This window comes from Eumetopias jubatus, unplaced genomic scaffold, assembly GCF_037043125.1.
Source record: "Eumetopias jubatus isolate StellerSeaLion01/CBP00866 unplaced genomic scaffold, mEumJub1_p1.0 scaffold_2, whole genome shotgun sequence".
Classification (NCBI taxonomy): Eukaryota; Metazoa; Chordata; class Mammalia; order Carnivora; family Otariidae; genus Eumetopias; species Eumetopias jubatus.
The window spans coordinates 101632785-101653408 of NW_028274808.1; the positions used below are offsets into that span (position 1 = coordinate 101632785).

At 33.4% G+C, this 20624-nt stretch overlaps 1 protein-coding gene across 9 annotated transcripts in view; it reads right to left on the reverse strand.

Annotated features, from left to right (window-relative positions):
* Positions 1–20624, reverse strand: part of BLTP1 (bridge-like lipid transfer protein family member 1) — a 203535-nt gene that overhangs the window by 77824 nt on the left and 105087 nt on the right. For 6 of the 9 annotated variants that reach the window (XM_088021053.1, XM_028102340.2, XM_028102342.2 and 3 more), the window contains exons 41-49: positions 19947–20190; positions 18613–18755; positions 15993–16212; positions 15375–15533; positions 13675–13850; positions 9585–9760; positions 6285–6991; positions 5627–5872; positions 5075–5168 (exon numbers count right to left, since the gene is read on the reverse strand). In XM_088021053.1, the coding sequence (XP_087877179.1) occupies positions 5075–5168; positions 5627–5872; positions 6285–6991; positions 9585–9760; positions 13675–13850; positions 15375–15533; positions 15993–16212; positions 18613–18755; positions 19947–20190 (2165 nt within the window). The remainder of the gene's footprint in view (positions 1–5074; positions 5169–5626; positions 5873–6284; positions 6992–9584; positions 9761–13674; positions 13851–15374; positions 15534–15992; positions 16213–18612; positions 18756–19946; positions 20191–20624) is intronic. The other 3 variants (XM_028102339.2, XM_028102344.2, XM_028102341.2) reach the window with 1 other exon arrangement.

The window sequence follows — 20624 nt, forward strand, 5'->3', positions numbered from 1 at the left end:
CATTAAAATAGAGCCAAATAAAGAGAAATGTTGAAAAAGTACTTTAAGAATAAGACAATGCTTTTAAATCATTCAATGAACTAAATGACTTAAGATTTTTCAGGCATTTAAATCATATATTGAGGAAATATTTTATAAAAACATTGAAATATATTTATTTTACTTTGCACGGAAAATCATTCTATATCTTTAATAGAGTTTATGGAAGAAAACATGGATGTGCTCACAAGTAAAATAATGAACATGGACATATTACATGTGTACAACACACAAAGTTCCATTTTTACTTTTCCTCCATTCAGAACTCATTTTGCCCCCAATTTATTTTAGGGATATATGTAACTACTAAGAAAGCATAGATGCTGAATATATAATAAAATATTCACTATACTTCTTAGAGTCTAATCAAAGGAATTCATCAGTTATCTAACATGTTGGAAGAAATTAACCGGAAGGAAGGAATTTAACTTATATTTTCCATTTTTTAAAATTTTCAACAAGTTTCAAAGAAATGATAGAAGTCTAATTCATAATAAGTAACTACTACTTAGTTAAAAATTAGTAAGCTCGGGCGCCTGGGTGGCTCAGATGGTTAAGCATCTGCCTTCGGCTCAGGTCATGATCCCAGGGTCCTGGGATTGAGTCCCGCATCGGGCTCCCTGCTCCTTGGGAGACTGCTTCTCCCTCTGCCTCTCTCTCTCTGTCTCTGTCTCTCATGAATAAACAAATAAAATTAAAAAATAAAATAAAATAAAATACATCAAAAAAATTAGTAAGCTCTACTGACACAGACATAAAGCAGAGATATTATCTTTCTTGATTTCTTGTTCTCTTTTACAACGCCTACAACAGTACCTTGAGCATGGCAGCACTCACTGAATTTCGTGAAATTAATGAGCAGAAAGAAGTACAGCAGAAGAATGACTCCCAACACTAAAGCTGTGGAATTCCACGATAACACGTGATAAGTCATGTATGTAGAAGTCATGATGAAGGAGTTTTGACGTATAGAATGGAAAGGTTCATGTCAATGAACTGCACCATTAAAGGCCCAGTTAGTAAAAGGATAGCTTCAAACATAAATATTATCTTTCAAATGGGCAAAGGATTGACATAAATAGATTTAGCAAAACAACATATAAAATGCAAATTTCATATTAACTACAGGTCAGTTCACATACATTTATCTCTACTTAGGTTGTAGAGGATTTGCTGAGAATTTATTTACAGTCTTGATCTAAACAATTTATCATATTTAACTTCTATTAAAATAAGCCTTGAGAAGCATAATAATGGCGCTATCAGAGGTATTGATTATTTACAGACAATGAAATTTGCGTATTATATAAAATTAAAAAATGATTACTAGAGAACAATGTGGCTTTCTTCTACAAAGGCAACTATTTTCAGAGACTATCACAGACTAGGGAAAAAAGTAATCCATGAAATTGGTCTAGCCAGCATGAGAGTAGATTCTGGGATACTGACTAGTTACTGAATTTGGAATCTTTTCTTAAACATTATAATAAATAAAGCTACTTTTATTATCAATGAGATTTCATTTTAAATTCAATTTCAACATAAGCCAGAACACTCAGATGGTGCTAAAATGCAAATGACTTTTTACTTGTGAACAGCATCCAACTACTGAATGAAACTAAACATACAAAGAAGTCTCTCTTGTTATCATGACAGTAAAATTCCATACCTATCTTGCTGTTTTTTCCTTTATAATCTATAGAAGTCTGCTTAAATATTACTTTCAATTATATAAGCATGTATATAACACTGGAATTTGAGGTATACGGCAAAAGTAAGAATGGAAAGCTAATGGGGCTGATTGCTCTCCTATTGTGGATCCTACAATGATATTTCCAGTGAAAATTCTGATGTTAAGGACTTCAGGTGCTCTGTGCTGCCCAGCACCAGAGGGCTCCATTCACATTGTAGTCTGTGTAAACAATGCCTACCACTACAATGTGAGTGGTGTTCTTCTGAGCTGGATAACATGGTAGACCTATCTTGATCAAACCGAGCCAGAAACTATAGAGGATGTCTGATTAACATTAACTCCTGTCAAACTGTACGTGTTAAAGAGATAAGGAGACCCAGAATGAAGAATTAAATAGTTTACAAGCTGCTAGGTGAATTATCTATTCATAATTTTAATTCTTGAAGAGAGTTGTCACTTAATCTAGCTCCTACAGTAATGTAGTATATGTGTAACACTTTTACACAAGAAAGAACTGGTCAAAATCTCTCTGAAGAGAAGACTATAACAACATGTAGCACCTTAGGCATGCCTCATATATATAAAAAGTTCATGGCAAGTGACCAAACAATCTTGTTAAAGAATTCATTGACAGTGTAGTCTACCCTCACACGGTTCTGACAGATCCACTGTGATCAGCTACAATGACCACCTGCCTAATGAAGCAAGTACTTTTTCCGCATCTTCTTCTACTTCTTGAGTCCAGGAAGTAAATGCAGGCCCCATCCTTTTCTATCCAACAGGCTGAGTGAATAATTTGAGGATTTACTCTGGGGCTTCATTATCTCTACTCTATCTCCACCCCTATGTAAGACTCATGTAACAAATACTTAAATTAATAGCATTCAGTATAGCTCACTACCACAAAATATCAGATATAACTAGGTCAAATCAAGCCACTCAAAATATAAAAGCACTTTTACTAAAGCATACATAAAATCTGTCAACAGAGTAGTAAACTCTCCTCATCTTATTTTTTTTAACTCTCATCTTAAAAGCAAAATTATAAAGCTGAGATGTGTCAATGTTTTCTTATATTAATGTTTTAATAATTATTTTTGTATTTAGTGAAAACTTATATGCAAGTGAAACTTTTTAGTTTCTATTATCCCATCAAACCTTAAGTAGGATTTATGATAATATAAATTTTAACAGTGAGGTGTCTTAAAAAAGCACAAGCAACACATAACTACAGTGTTAAAATCTTTCAACAAAACAAAGTGTGAATTACCAAAAGGTAGCCCTTACCTCTGTGTGTTCCTTGAATGTCAGTAGCTTTAATCTATAAAAGGACCTACATTAAACTACAAAATAACAACTACATACATTCACAGCCATGCAGATAATTGAACTATTTCTTTAAAACTATTCAATACTATATTAATCACAAAGCCCATGGGGGAAAAAAATAATATGACATACAGAAACTCTTGTTTGGCTGTGCTTGTAGGAGATGTAGGAAAATCCTCCAGTCTACAGATGAAGATTCAAGAGAAAGCAGGAAAACAAAAAGGAAGCAAATAAACATTCATACATAAATTAGTTACAGCATGACCAATCATCTGGAATGCTTTTCTTATTTCCCACTTTTAAAATTTTCCCTCAAAGAAACTTTTCAACTATTCTTTTTTAGTTTCATTTCCTTTTAACTGAAATCAGAAATGAAAAACCAAAGTTATTCATTTATAAAGTTATACAATACTTTTTAAAAATCTGTTTTATAAATACTATGTTTTGCAAGTCTAGAAACTATTTGAAGCCCTTCAGAGATAACAAATAATAGAGATAAAAGGTTCAAGAGGATAGAACAAATAAGACACCTGAGACAACTAGAGAAATTTGTTTTACTTGCTGCATAAGTTAAAGTAGCCGTGGTACTTTCAATTTAGGGCCAGCAAAGGAACCATGGAACTGAAGGTCTGTAGTGATATTTAGCAGAAGCACAGGTTCAGACAACAATTCTGACTGTAGGGTTTTAAGTATTTTAGGCACATGCTTTTTTATCTTTCTGGATCTCAATTTATTGTTCTGTAAAGTGGGATAAAACCACCCCAGTTCACAGGATTCAGATTAGGATTAAATAAAATAATCTATGAGAGGCTCCTGTTTCACAGTAGGTCCTTGTTAAGATTGCAATTACTACATCATAATCGCCCTTCTCCCACACTGAATTATCAGAAAAGATCTTGTCTGTCATAACTACTGTAATTTCCTGGTCTTTCCAAACTGCTTAGGAAATGCAATCTGGACCACGTAGGCAGCTATAATAAAATATACTCTTTGGCTCTAGGTTTACAAGTCTAAAATACCCCAGCAAGACTTATCCAAATATTTCAAGGAAATGTTCTCCAAGACAGTTATTACATCACCCATGTTTAAAATATGAATTAGAACTGTTACTAGTCAATATATGATTAACACTTAATATTTATGCAGCTGAACAAAATCCTCTATTTAGTTAGCATTTAGTACGACAGATTCACTATAAGATGACAGAACATTGACTAGTTATAATATTAAGAAACAGCAAATTCTCAAAGTCTGACCTAAATTATTAAAGCATATTTTGTAGTTACAACATAAAGCTGCTCCAGTAAAAGGAAGTTAGGAATTCAGATATATACTCCCAAGCATATGAACAAAGTCAATGGTTAAATACACTGATAATAGGTTAACGATCTGCATATATTGAAAGGTAATCATTATCAGAACAATTCAGAATAGATCTAAGAGTAGAACTTATAAAGAAAAGGTTAAGAGCAAAGAATCAAAAGAAAAGTGATATGGTATGGTATACTCACTATAAAAAGTTTACCTATATTATTACAAGAGTCTCATAGGCTTTATTGTTGAATTCTTTAAATGAAAAATGGCAAGATACAGTTTTAAAACCCAACATGAATTTGAGTAATGATTACTTAATATAAAATCAAGAGACACTCTGTATTCTTTGACTAAAATTTTAACTATTTGAATTATGTAAGCTTTTTGCATGTTGCATGTTTAACTGAAGTTTGCATTATAATCATTTTTTCTTGTTATACAAACTTACAGTGTACCTGGAGTCAGCTTTTTTTGTGGGGTGCGGGGGTAGTAAACCAACTGTAAAAGGGGAAAAATTATTTTTCTGAAAACATTTCATTTGGTGATATTCTTAATAACATAGGAACTGTAGTATCTGGTAACATAATGTTATACACATCTCAAAACTCAGCATGTATGGGATTCATCCAATGAATTTTAAGTTTCCTATAAAACTATAATAAACAAGTTGAAGAAAATAATAAAAATTGACACACTTACTGTATATTTGGTGTAATCCCTTCAAGCAGCACAATATTAACCCCACCAATATGAGCAGTGGCACACGTTTCAGTCATCTTTTGATGTAAAACATCTTAAATGTAAGAAAAAAGAATATGAAATCTGGAAATAAATTAATTGTACTTTGTATTAAAGCATTTTATCCATAATAGATTTGTTGACAAAAGATAACTTAAGTTTTATAATAAAATTTAAATTATTTTGGAACTACTTAAATTTTTTTTATTTCTATGTATTCCTATATATGTACATATTATATGTGAAAGTTGGAATGATGCCAAATATACAGTTTAATATGCCATTCATGCATTAAATAGCCTAAAAGCATTTTAAATCTCAGAAGTAATACTTGGTGCAGAAAACTTGGAAAACCAAAAGAATAGGAAAAGAAACTATATAAAGTGGCACTCTTCATCCATATAAATGGAAAAGTTCATTTTTTGAAGAAAAACTACCAAGTAGGAATTTTAGAGACATGGCATTGGCTTTTTTTCAGAAAAGTAGCACTACAGTGTTAGAATGTCACCCTACCTTTCATTTTTTCCTTAAGTGTAAAGCTGCCGTGGATCCTCTTCAGTTCTGATTCCATTGTTAGCCCCCCAATGTCAGCCTCCAGGTGAGTGCGGTTCACCATGCCAATCCCAAACACTATCAGAGTAACATGCTGAGGTTCAGAAGTCACCAAGCTACGTTTCCTCTGTGTCTTAGTCAAACTATTACCGTCTTGTTCATTCTCAAACACAACTTTACATGTTGGCTCTGTAGGGCTCCGAACTCCTTTATAAGGAAACAAAACATATGGATTTAGATAGAAAATGTGAAATTGAAAGACACTCCAAACACCATCTTATCTTTTTTCATATTCCAAACCAGCCCTCTTCCTCACCAAAATTATTTTAAAAATTTTCCAACATTTTCCCATGATCATACTGACAGTAAATAACAGAGTCAGATATTTGAAAGTACGTATGTCTGAATCTTTAACACCATACTGTGTATGGAAGGACAGGAAATGGGGTGACAGATTATCTGAGTGCCATTATTATTTTCTCTCCATGGGTGACTGGCAACTTTCTTGGCATTTCATTTATCTACTTATAACATTAAGAAAACATGATCAACAACCAGTCTGTTTTAGTTTTACTGCTGTTCTAAAAAGAAATTTTTCAAATATAAAGATATCCATTACCTGCTGGTCCAAATGTTTCTGAAGATTTTTCCAATATTCCTGTTGGATCAGAGATAAGTGAATAGAAGTTAAGTAATTTATACATATTCTGCCAGCACTCAGCCGAAGGCTCACTTTGTTCTGACACTGTAATTGAATCAGAGTCATCCATATGAATAGTCATATGGTCCACCACATCTTTTGAACCTTTCCTAGACACTTTTGAAGTTCTTCTTTCAGATCTTCCTAATGAATTTTTGTTTCGAGATTCCTTTTTGTTATTTTCATTGTTGGTCCGTTTGTTCTTTGCATTGTTTACTCTATTGCCACCATTCAAACTTCCTCTAGAACTGCGGCTGAAGTCAGATGAGCGAAAATCCCGATGTTTTCTGGTTTTGAAGGTAGGTGTTGGGGAAGCCGATCCAGCTGTATATCTGCTAAGTTTAATGTCAGTCTGAGTCGCTTTGATGTCATCTATCATCGTACTAAATTGATGAATAAGACGAACCAAAGCCATATCTACATGCTGGCTTATTGATTGACAAGAAATAGTAAAGTTACAGTGGAAGGTATTATAATACCGTTTGTTGAGATCATGAAAAGAAAGAGCACTGGTAGAGTTCTGAGGCGTGCACACTGACTTTTCCATTACAACAGCACTGATGCTAAAGGTTTCCAACATTAATGCTGGTTTGAATTCAAGTGGAGGAAGACTCACATGACCTTGCCTAAAAATGAAGAAAAAAGAAAAAATGACAAGATTTTATTTCCTTTTTTCCCAGAGCTGCATAATCTTTATTAGTTTGTTAGCAAAAAACCTACAAGGTGAAACATGTTATAAACCATTTAAATAATTTTAAGCAAGAGATCAAGTAGAATATGCTTTCTCATGAGGCCAACCTTTTATATGTTGGAAACTAGGCCTTAAATCTTCCTTCTTGATCTTATTCCATAACTGACTACTTAAAATCAGATTTATGTTATTTCAGTGAAGTAATAAAACATTTTTTCTTGCCAATATGGTGGTATACTCCAATGGTAATGGAATTTAAAGTCAATTATAGGTCAATTAGGGTACCTCCCTTAACCATCCTCTCCCCCTCTATTAAACATATTGTTTATAGATTTAATCTCTTCGCATTTATATATAAAATTAATTTGCTATTTGAAATGAAACCCTACTGGCTTACTTTGCCAAGATGAAAGTGGGGAGGAAGACAACTGGAAACAAAAAAATGAAAAATACACAAAAAAAAACTATGAAAATTATTTGGGCAAATCTTCCTGCTTATCTGAAAATTTTCATGTAGGAATATTATAGTCAATTTTAATATTTAAAAGCCAAAACTCAGATTTCTGTAAACCAACTACCAATAACAATAAACCTCAGGGCCCAAAATTGTAAAAAAAAGGTATTTTTTCCTTTCTCTTCCATGTACAATACGAATGTGTAGTCACATAGGTCAAATTTTTCTAATACAAAGGGAAACAGAAGTTGCTTTGATGTTCTCAATTTAACTTAAAGATTTTATAGAGAATAATAATTCTTTAATGAATATTGTTTTAAAAAAAACCCCACTATGGAGTATAATCCATGAAAATCTACAAGCTCTTAATAAGACTACAATCAATGCTAAGTGTGTAGTCAGAGAAGGAAAGACTGGATTCTGAGAAGTGGAATGGACAAGAGAGAGAAGACTCTAAAGAAATTAAAATAATCCACAACTGCAAAAACAAGAATTAAAAACATATAAGGGAAGCAAGAAAGTCTTAAAGAGAGGAGATTCAAGTAAAAGGGGAAAAAAACATTGGTATATAATGAAGCAGTCACTTAAGACAAGAGTAGCCAGACAGATAAAGAGCTGGCATGGGCACGGTATAGCCAAAGTTGTAAGGATGACAATATCCCAGAGGAAGTGATGCTGGCAAAAAATTTCATAGTAAAAGGAACTCGTGATGGTATTTCATGACATTAAAAGTGCAAAGGAAAAAGTGTTGGAAACTCATCCATACTTGCAATGGAGTACAGCATTATGTCAAGGTACAGAAAAGATGCTCTTTCTGTATTGTAAGTTATATGATGATAAGATGGCAAGGGCTTTTCAAACTATCCTTTGATGAGATTTTTAGAATTGAAGACACTTTAATTCTCAGTGTTTCTAATGTTTTAAATTTTGAGGTACTAAGTATTAGTTTTACTGTATTTTTCATTTCCCTACACATTTATAATAAGCAGTAATAGAGTGTTTAATGTTTTAACAAACATTTTTTCCAGGTCACAAAACAAAGGTAATTTTCCCCACTAATCTTGATAATCATTAAGGTCACTTTGTGGTGCTTCAGCTGGCCAGTCACTGTTATGGTATAACACTATGAAAAGCAGTGACTGTCTTATATTTAATAGAAAAGACAATGCAATTTCCATGTTCCTGTGTCATTAGAAAATCCTCAGATATCGAGACCTGAAACAAAATTTGAGAAAGCTCTATTTTTCTATTAATAATTTCTGTAAAAATGTTTAAACTGATTGTCAAATTATTTAAATTTTTAAATAGAATATTTCAAATGGAAAACATACTTCACTTAGTTAAATGTGCGATACATGTGCATTTATTTTTAATCTACCACCTTGCAAGAACCTAAATTGGATGAAATGAAGAATGTGGCAAAAACCTCTTGTCATAATTGCCACCTATATCCATATTCTACTGTTCCTATCTATATCACATCAGCGAGACCCATGCAAAGTAAAATTTAATGTTCACAAAAGGATTAATCAAATATTATTAGTGGGCATAATATTTCCTATTCAAGCAATAAAGAAACTAAAGAACTATCCCTGATAATAATGACAGTAAAAGATGGTTCTTAACTTTCACCATGCTACATTTAGCATTCCTGTTTCTCATGGCCATACTCTCAATATGCCTTCTACGCTGTTTCTAATAGAAAATAATGCAAGTTGACTCAGAAAGGCAGTTAGGAATAATTCTAAGTAAAATATATAAAATTACAATGCATAAGATCATAAAAATTCAGCCACAGCAACAGTAAACAAATTCTGAGGATATATACAACAAATGTACTTTGGCTGACCCACATACACATGCTAACATGGCACAAAATGAAGTCTCAGCATAGACCTCACAACCTAGAAAATCCACAGGTTATTAAAATGAGGTTATTTTTGATAAATGGAAGTTACCTTCTCATTAAGATATTAAAATTACTCTCATTAGCATTAGAGGAAAACAAAGTTAAAAAAAGATACTATAACCTGTATATAACATTTTACACAAAAAGAACAATAACACAAGACACCTTCTTGCTCTTTTGCCTTTTCTCTCTTTGGCTGTGTCCGAATCCACAATATCTGCTCTAAGGCAGTCCAAAGTCCCTGAAAATGAAAGGTGTTCTCCAAAGTACATTCGGTAGCAGAGTGGCATTGCATCCTGTGACTGAATCCCTGTATGACTGAGAAGAGGTCTGAAAACAACCTAAAAGACATAACATGTTCATTAATTAGCTTAACTTATAATTCATCATTTACTGTGGCTTTTTTCTTACTCTACCTCAATACATATGTCAATACTGTAGTGTAACAAAAAAAAAAAAAGAAAAGGACTTGTGTAATAAATATAACTCTAATTTTACTTAAAACTTAGGAGAAGATATTTGCAAATGACATATCAGATAAAGGGCTAGTATCCAAAATCCATAGAGAACTTATCAAACTCAACACCCAAAGAACAAATGATCCAATCAAGAAATGGGCAGAAGACATGAACAGACATTTTTCCAAAGAAGACATCCAAATGGCCAAGAGACACATGAAAAAGTGCTCAACATCGCTCGGCATCAGGGAAATCCAAATCAAAACCTCAATGAGATACCACCTCACACCAGTCAGAATGGCTAAAATTAACAAGTCAGGAAACGACAGATGTTGGAGGGGATGCGGAGAAAGGGGAACCCTCCTACACTGTTGGTGGGAATGCAAGCTGGTGCAGCCACTCTGGAAAACAGTATGGAGGTTCCTCAAAAAGTTGAAAATAGAGCTGCCCTACGATCCAGCAATTACACTACTGGGTATTTACCCCAAAGATACAAATGTAGTGATCTGAAGGGGTACATGCACCCCAATGTTTATAGCAGCAACGTCCACAATAGCCAAACTATGGAAAGAGCCAAGATGTCCATCGACAGATGAATGGATAAAGAAGATGTGGTGTATATATATACAATAGAACATTATGCAGCCATCAAAAGGAATGAAATCTTGCCATTTGCAATGACGTGGATGGAACTGGAGGGTATTATGCTCAGCGAAATAAGTCAGTCAGAGAAAGACATGTATCATATGACCTCACTGATATGAGGAATTCTTAATCTCAGGAAACAAACTGAGGGTTGCTAGAGTGGTGGGGGGTGGGAGGGATGGGGTGGCTGGGTGATAGACATTGGGGAGGGTATGTGCTATGGTGAGCGCTGTGAATTGTGTAAGACTGTTGAATCACAGACCTGTACCTCTGAAACAAATAATATATTATATGTTAAAAAATATGTTAAAAAAAAAGATAGTAGGGAAAAATGAAGGGGGGTAAATCGGAGGGGGAGACGAACCATGAGAGACTATGGACTCTGAAAAACAAACTGAGGGTTCTAGAGGGGAGGGGGTTGGGGGGATGGGTTAGCCTGGTGATGGGTATTATAGAGGGCACGTACTGCATGGAGCACTGGGTGTTATGCACAATGAATCATGGAACACTACATCAAAACTAATGATGTAATGTATGGTGATTAACATAACATAATAAAAAAAAACCTTAACAGTACTTTTCAGCACATATTATATGCCACTCATCTTCAAATTAATCACAAGGACAAAGATTTCTCTATCTTGCCTGAGAGTCTGAAAGGACAAGGAAAATAAAATTGTGAACTAATTTAAATCATTCTACTTCTTGCTTTTTAAAAAGGCATGAATATATACTGTTTCCATAAAAATGGAAATCTGGTATATTAGAATAGTTTACCAACTTCCTATGTTAATATAAAAACATTTCATGTGTAATATTATGAACATATGACTTCTTTTTAAATGGTATCATTTGGTTGTAACAGTCATTTAACATTTATTTTCTGAAAAAAAAAGTTCCTTTAAAGTATCATACAAGCTTATGGAAATAAATCACTCTGGTTAAATCTCTTATTAACTGATTTTGTAGTCATGAAGAGCTAACCCAAACAGAAGCAACTACATGTGTTCAATAGTTGATCACTATAATCACTCCGCTTATTCTTTGCTGCATGGTTCCTTTTCCTCCTTCCATATCCAAAATATAGGTGTTATCCAGTACTTTCCATGGCCCTCTTGTAACCCTTTCCCTGTACATCTCCCTTAGTAATCTTTACCTGAAAGTTAAATGATACTATTAAAATGGACAAGTGCCATTTATGTATTAAGACCTAAGTCTACATGTTCAATTATCTCTAGATCATCTCATTTGTTTGTGCTTGGGAAGACAGCCTACTCTTGTTCAGGTCTAATGGCCTAGAACAGAGAATTCCAACAATTGTACACTAGATTGGAACCTTAGGGAGAAATTCCCTCTCCTTTATATACTTAACTTGGGATATTCTTTTTTGGGTTTTACTCTTTCATTCTAATGGAAAAATTCTTCCCTCTTCAAGATTCAAACCATCCTCCATCTTTTCTAATGTGTGTCATTTATTTATCCCTCAACTTGTTAATCCTCCTAACTAAACTTTGGTTCCTGACTGACTTTCCTCTTTTTCTTTTCAATCCCAATTTATCATCCTGAATGACTTCTCTGACCATGCAGATAACTCAACCAACATTTCAGTTCCAAAGTTATGTGACTTCTTTTTCCTCCCATAATCTTGGCTTAAACTCCATTTCAGCAACTTCCTAGACTGTTTATATCTATCACCTCATTTTTCTTGCTATATCTGCTTTGGATCAATCCTCTTATACTCCCATAGCTGAGCTGCTAGGAACAATGAAAGGAAATGATATAACTGCATTCATTGGTACCCCAACACTAACCTAAACTCTTAACTAGGCCCTCAGCACTATTTGGCAATCCTTTTAGGGAGTCTGTGGTAAGCTCTCTTTCATATTCACGCCAACCTGTACACATATCTAAATCACCTTACAGAGTTTTTTACTGTATTATTTATATTCATGTTTCTAGTGGATTTTAGAATCTTATATGTAAAACAATATAATTATTTCTAAAAATATGTATTGAATGCTAATAAATACAATTAATGTATTCTATAGGCCAAAACAACAACAAAAAGGTTATTTATTTTCCCACTCTCCTTTAACAAAAAAATGAAGTCCCTAAAAACTACTCCAGTGTATTGGAGAAGTAAATCTCAAGAAAATTTAAAAGTGCCTGACACATTTCTTAACATAAATTGCTTTCTATGTTAAGAGAAAATTGAAGCTACCAATTTGCAAATTTACCTGTATAATTGTGAACTGTTCTTATTGCCTTCTTAGTTTCTCAGAGGAAAAAAGTAATTTTTTATGTCTAAAACATCTCTCTCTATGAGTGACTCTAAATTCCAACAGTCCTCATCCCTCTCTGAATCTTGCTCTATTAGTTTACCCTTTTTTCTTTTTCTGATCAGGACCTTCCTAATTCCTCCTCAGTATGTAACTATGCTGGAATCTCTCTCATCCTGAAAAAATAACACCTCTTAATACCCATGGTCCCACTCACCCACTTGCTGTGTGATCATTTGGACTAAAATATACATTTCAAAGGATTTTGCTCTCCACTCTTATATTTGATCAATTGAATAAGACCTTCACATTATTTTGCCTTTACCTTATCAAAGCCACAACCATCTAAGTTAAAAGCCTCATTTACCACTTATGTGAACTACTTCAATAACTCATCTTTTCACCTATAGTGTCTCTACTTCAATCCATTTAACACATTGCTACCCATATAATATTTCTACATGTACAGTTGTAGTCACTTAATTCCTCTGCTCTAAAATCTTCAGGGCTTCCCAAATGCTCACTCAGTAAAGTCTTAACATAGTACTTAACAGAGTCTTCTAATTTCTAGTTATGTTATTTAGCCAATCTGTATCTCCACATAACAAAAATGCTATTATATGACAACTAATTATAGTTGTCTATAGTTAAACTCTTCTGTTTAATGCATATCTATAGATGCTAAATTAGCATCTGTAATTAACCCAGGTACTTTTAAAAGGCTCCTCCATTTTTGCATGAAGACTTTAGACTGACAAGCACACAAAAAAGATTTTCACTAGAATTCCAAGGTGCAGATGACTGGATGGTTCCAGCTGCTAAGAATTACCTAATGAGGGGTTACTATAATTACGGAAAAACAGACTGGCTCACCTGTGCATCAGCAAGCTGCACAGCAGGAAACCCTTGGTTGGCTTCTTCTACACCTGCCACATCATCCTGACTAGTGCTATGCTGAGAATGTGTTCCATCCAAAGTATTCTGGTCACTAGATAAGACGGTGTTGAAATCTGAGGCTGAGGGTATTGTAGGAAGATTGGGTGCAACACCTAACAGAGTAAATGTTCAAGAGTAAAATCTGAATTAAGAGGAAATAAAAACAACATAAAAGGGCACAGCAAAGCAAACTTATGAAGCCTGTATTACAGCAGTATTACCAGACCATTTACACTGAATAAAGGTAAAAAAAAAAAACCAAAACAAACAGCACTTTTTGGTCATTTTACAGACATGAGTTAATAATAAAAATGAAATTAAACTAAAACTTCAGAAAATATCAGTCATTCTCATACATGAAATCTGTATTAGAGCCAGTCAGTCAAAAATACAGAAATTTATGGCCGGGAGATCTTTGAAAAGCATTTGATATCCCCTCAGCTTTGCACTGAGAAGCAGAGTTACAGACAGCAGCAGGGCAAAAGCCACAGATGTCACAGAGTCCCACATGTAAATTTCTTTCCAATTATGCTTTCCCGAGGCAGAACAAAATAAAACGGTGCTATTTCTTTCCTCTGTATTCCCTTTATCCTCTAACGCCCAGGCAAAGGATCCATGAGAAAGAGGAAATGTTCTTTTTTGGTTTTCTCAAAATTTAAACTGTGCAGTAGTGAGACTGTGCTACAACAGTGCTGAGAGCTGGCGGAAACAGCGTCCTCTTCTCTTCTTCAAAGAAGAGCCAATGCTAAGAACTGGAATGCAGTCATAACTAGGATTAGTTTCAGATTCAAGAGTGATCCACATACCAGCAAAACAAAGGACTGAGTGAGTAGTCACTTATCAACCATATTTCATATCGTATTTTCTATATGAACAGAATTTGCTAGCAATGCAAATAGCTGTTACATGGATTAATTTCAGCTGCCTTCAGTACCTAGGATCAAAGTCTACTTCACATGTTTAAAAAAATTTTTTTTTTTTTATAAGAATACATGCACCCACTAAATTTGGAAAAATATCCCAAAAAGAAAAACATAGAAAATAAAGGGTGGCACCACTTATGTTTCTGGAGATAGCCACCAACATTTCTTGGTGAATTCCCTGCCAGTGTTCTTGCTCTTTACACGTATTCTTTTAAAATTAATAAGTTGCCCTCATTTCTTCCTCAAAGACAAAATCTTATTTTATTCCTCTTAGTACACCTTTAGGTTTAATTATTTAAGTAACTATAAGAGTAAAAGAATGCTATTATTATTTCTCAGAGGAATATGAATAAACTAAAATATTTTCTGTATTATAGGTACATTATGCCATATTCTTCGCATTTTTTCATTTACCTCCTTTTGGCATTTTTAAAATTAAACCGGCCACATTAATTGGACGTTTTAAACTCTAATTTAAATTACATAAGATCTCACATATGGCGTATTTGTCTTCTCACAAGAATACCAAGTGACTGCTTACAATTCTCTCAATTCAGTATTAACAATTCAGTTTATTAATTTCATAAACTGGCAAATTTCAACTAAACAGTATTAAACATTTGATATTTTGACCATTCTGTGAAAAATAGAATTTTGTTAAAATTTACATATGTCCCTTAGACAGTTAAGCAAAATAACATGATAACTCAATACCTGATGGAAGACTATTGTGCGTGGATTTTGTAACAGGAGATTCTTGTACCACACTTCCACGATTACCCACAGCATTTGACATCCAATTATAGAAACTCACAGATGATGGCTCAGATAGCAAGGGATGTTCAGATAACATATCAGTGGCCATTGTATTTCCTGAAAATAAAATTTTATTGAGTATAGTATTACTTATGTAATAAGCAGAAAATGTGATTTATGTAATTATTTTTTAAAAGTCAGACCAAACTGTCTTTTGCAGATGTTTTCAAAATCACTGCATGATGTTGGTATTTGGATATTAAGGCACTAATAAACAACTTCTTTTTAATATAACAAGAAGAAATTCACTGTTGGATGGCTTAGACATCATCTCATACCCTGACTAGGCTGATAGTAATATCAAATGCTGCAATTTAGAAATGCAAACTAAGGGCATGAAGATACAAACAAGTTACAAACAGAACAGTTTCCCAAACTACTTTTTCAAAGATAAGGTGTAATACATAGATAAGTTATACAACCAAAGAATAAAGCAAAATAAACTTAAGTCCTATTTGTTTGTTTTTTAATTCTCACATAGAAGTAAACTTATAATTGTCAAAACTGAGGAAGTACCTGTTCTCGTTAGGGAGCTGCTTTTTATAGCTGCACTACTTCTTTGAGGAGTGCCTTCTAGGAGGTTGTGCAAGCTTGGGAAGCTTCCAGTCAGGTAGCTGAGTAGGCTCTCCTTCCTTGGACTCTCCTTAACTGGCATCCCAGCACGTCCAACATGTACCGGAGAATCTGTGGCAGTGTCTCCACTGGTATAGCTCAAAGAATGATATGGGTGAATACCCTACAAAAGGAACAACACAGGGCTCTTTCTCATGCATATAAAAATGACTGCTAATAACTAACACTACTAGTACTGATGCTATTACTGCTAATTACTATTCACATTAATACCAAAACAGACTGTGCCTGTTCACCACAGATTGTGGTGAATCTCAAATGTACACAAACATGTTTTAAAACTTTACAGTACAACACCAAGGACAGCTCTTATCATTCACTTATTTTAATAATGAATTATTAATTCCCTTTGAAATCTAAAGAGTGTATCTGGTGGCAAGATTTCAATCCCAAAATTCTTAATAGTACACTACTCTTGTTGGTACCTTGATAATGAAAATCTATAAGAGATTCTCTGTAGAGCCCTAATATGCCAAAAACAATTTCCAGCAATTCCCTGAGGAAAATTAAAAAATTACAGAATTGCCCATCTCTATCTGTTCTGTCACATCTAAGCTCAGAATTTCAGATCAGCTTAAAATAGTATAAGAAAAGACTATACAGACAGAAAGATCCTGAAAAGAAGAAATCGGAAACAAAACAGTGCAATTCAATTTTTTGGAGGACTTTTATAATTCATAAACAAAGGAATGTTGGTAGGGTTAGGAAAAACCATCGAACGGGAAAAAAATCTGAGACTGATTAAGGATGTGAGAATTTAAAAGTATCGTGGCTTCAAACTGTACTATAGAAATAGAATAAGCTTAATAGTTCAAATTTTTAAAAAAATGTATATTAAACTATCATTGAATGTTTTAATTAAAAGAGCAATACTTATACAGAATAAAAACTTTAAAAGCACAGACAATTCAATAAATTGTATCCCCTGAGCTCATCTACTAGATCCCTTCCCCTAGAAGTACTCTTAACTTTTCTTATCTCTCCTCCTTAAATAATTTATAACTATATAAGCACATGTACCTATTTATCCTTTTTTAACACACAGATACATATTGTTTTATATTTTGTTTTTACTTTAATCCAGGTACTTTGGTAACCATTCCATACCCACTTAGAGATCTATATCTTTCTGAAGTCTTTATGGTATGCATCTCTGTATCAGGATACACTAGTTTATTAGTCCTCAAATAGTCATTTATGTTGCTTCCATTATTTTCCTATTATAAACAGTGTTGTAAAGAACATTATTGCACATGTGTCTCTCAGCATTTATGAGCATTCATTTCCTTAGAACGAATTCCTGGACATGAACATACTGGATGAAAGAACATTACATTTTAAATTTTGATACAAAATGCCAAATTGGTCTTCAAAGAGTTTGTGCCAATTTACACTCCCACCAGTACTGTAGGAGAATGTCTGTTTTTCCTTATCTTCACCAACATACACCATTCAAATGTTAGTGTTTTCAATCTGAATCGTGAAAATGGAAATCTCATTTTTTTTTTAAATGAAGCTGCTGATTTTTTTAAAATTTTATTTTATTATGTTAGTCACCATACAATATACCATTAGTTTCTATGATTCACTGTTTTCGTATAATACCCAGTGCTCCATGAAATCTCATTTTAACTTATATTTCTTTAATCATAAAAGGATACATTTTTGTATTTGTGTGTGTATTTCTCTGTGAACTGCCCATTAACCAATTCTTTATTTGATTGTGTTCTTTTTCTTAGTGATTAGAAAAAAGATCCTTATATATGAGGAAATTAGCCCTTTGTCATATGTCTATTTTGTTTATAATACATTATTTTTTCTGTGTAGAAATCTTATATTTTAATATGGCAAAATTATCAGTCATTTACCTTACAGATTCTGAGTACTAATGTAAGTCTATACCCAAACTTTCAAAGAAAGTTAAAATACTAATTGTCTGTCATTTTCATTGCTCAGAAAAGGAAACTAACAAAACATAAATAACCCATGACAACAACAAATAACTTACATGCTTATTACGTGTGGGTATTGTTCTAAGCATTTTTCATGTATTAACAGTTATTTCTTAACATCCATATTTTGGAAAAAGTTACTATTGTAATCTCAATCTTACAGATAAGGAAACTGACACACGGTACAGTTAAAAATTTGTTCAGTCACAAAACAACTAAGTGGCAGAGGCAGAACTGAAACCAAGGCTGTCTGGCTCCCAAGGTAGTATTCAACCACCTTGCTATATACATGTCTTACCAAGCATTGGTTAAGTTTCTTAAAACAGTGTAATTAAAATCATAAAATAGCCTAACTCAAACTGTTTATGTTGCTAATCATGTTCATTTCAACATAAAAATATTTATTATTACTCAATTATTAAATTATTAATTCTTGAATATAAAATACTATTTGAATATTTAAATTTAAACACCTAATGTTTGAATTTGAGATATCAGAAATTTAGGTCTTCTCTGGAAGTCTATTCTAACCAGAAACAGCAATAATGTACCTTTATCTTTAATGCAGAGTCACTGTGGGTATGAGTCTTAGAAAGTTTCCTCATTATCTCAGCTCCAGTTACAGGTCCAGAGCTACCAGGTGGAGGACGGTTGGCTGTTCCTTCTAGTAGCATTGTGTGTTCACTGACTGTGGCTGAAACAGTTCAAAAGAGTAAGTGGGCTATAGATTATCATTTTCTTGAAACATCAATACCAGTGTTCCTGGTGGTGTTAACTACCACTCAACTTTACATATTCCTTGAGTAAACAAATTAAATTAATTAAATTTCCTTGAAATTAATTGTGGAATCTGCTATATTATTTTTTGTGTTTCTTTTACTCTCCCAACCCCAATCTTCTCACTCAGTCTCAAGAAAGGAACAAATAGCTTGTATTCAGTCCCTCCACATCCCAGCCAAAGGGTTTAGAGAGGAAAAAAAACCAACTAGGCTCAAAGTACAGAACTTTCAGATTAATCCAAGAATTTGCAGACAGTTAATTAGAAGGGAGCCAACATGGGGCTTGATATTACAGCCCTGGGATCAGGACCTGAGCCGAAATAGAGTCGGATGCTTAACCAACTGAACTACCCAGGCACCCCACCCTTCCTCATAGCATATTCACTTTTAAGTATAAAGTTTTTTTTTTTAAAGACAATAAAAAAAGCTGGGTAAAGTATTATATATCAATGTTCTGAAAGCTCTAATTTTAAGGCTACTGTCCTTTTTCATGGTACTTTTAACATTTTTTTCCAAAATATCATAATTCAATATTACTGAATATTACATGTTGTGATAACAAAAGTTTACCCCTGAAAAAGCATTAAAATGTGCACATATATTTCTGAAATGCATATCTACTGTCTGTGTTCTGGCACAGTCATTTTGCTGACAGAACTGTAGGCTGAATGCATGACTCTAAACATTACATAAATGCGGAATCAACCAGGCACCAGATAAAATTCAAAGACTCTTTTAAGTGGCATAGGAAAGATGATGAACAAATATGAGTATGAATTTTATTTTTTTCAAATGTGAATTTTAAAAGGAAGTTAACATGCTTCATTCAAATATTCTAGCTATGTAAAGATGTCTGTTATTGTACGTGATAGATGAGAAGAAATCTATCATATCTCATGAAATTAAATGTAAAAACCAAAAGTCAGTATAAAGATTACAACATTATTATCATTTATTTGGACTAATACAAATCATACTTGTATAATTAAGCCATAAGGGTTTCAAATTTCAGACACAAATGATTAAAATTATCACATATTCATATCACATTATCACATATATATGTTACCAATATCTGGCTATATTTGACTAAAATATTTACAAACTACCTGCATCAAATTCAAATTCTGCTCCATCAGCACTGGTGTCACTTTGAAGACCACCTCCATTGTCTAACCCAAGTCCGTCTTCATGTTCATGGTCCACAGCTGACTGAGGTTTCAGTGGCTGAGCTGGTCTGTGTAAGCTAACTCCTTTAAAGGCTGGTGTCACCACAATAAACTTCATCCACTGCCTTGCCAATGCAACTAAACCTTTCTTTAATGTTACCAAAGCAGGAAGTCCATCACTCTGTAACAACAATGATGTAATAATGTTACCATTTAAATGCTTTGCATACATTTATTCATTTAAATCTCATAACCCCCATTTAGAGACGAAGAAACTAGAATTTATGTGTTATAATTTGTCCAAGGTCACAAAAGAGAGTATTTCAAGCTGACAATAGAACTCAATCTCTAAACACAACATTGTGTCTTTCTGTCACAAACAATGCAGTACCAGGTGAATAAGAGGCTAAATACGGGGTGCAAGATTGGGATTCTCCTTAAGAAGCATTCAATCCACTTTACCTTTTTTGTTCTATTGAGGAAATCAAATGTATTTTGATTTTCATTAAACAAAGAGGAAATGAAATTACTCCCTTCAAAGATTAAGAACCACCACTATTTTAACATTTTAACTAAGACATTTTTTCCTAATTCTCCTACCTCTTCCTTTCCCTC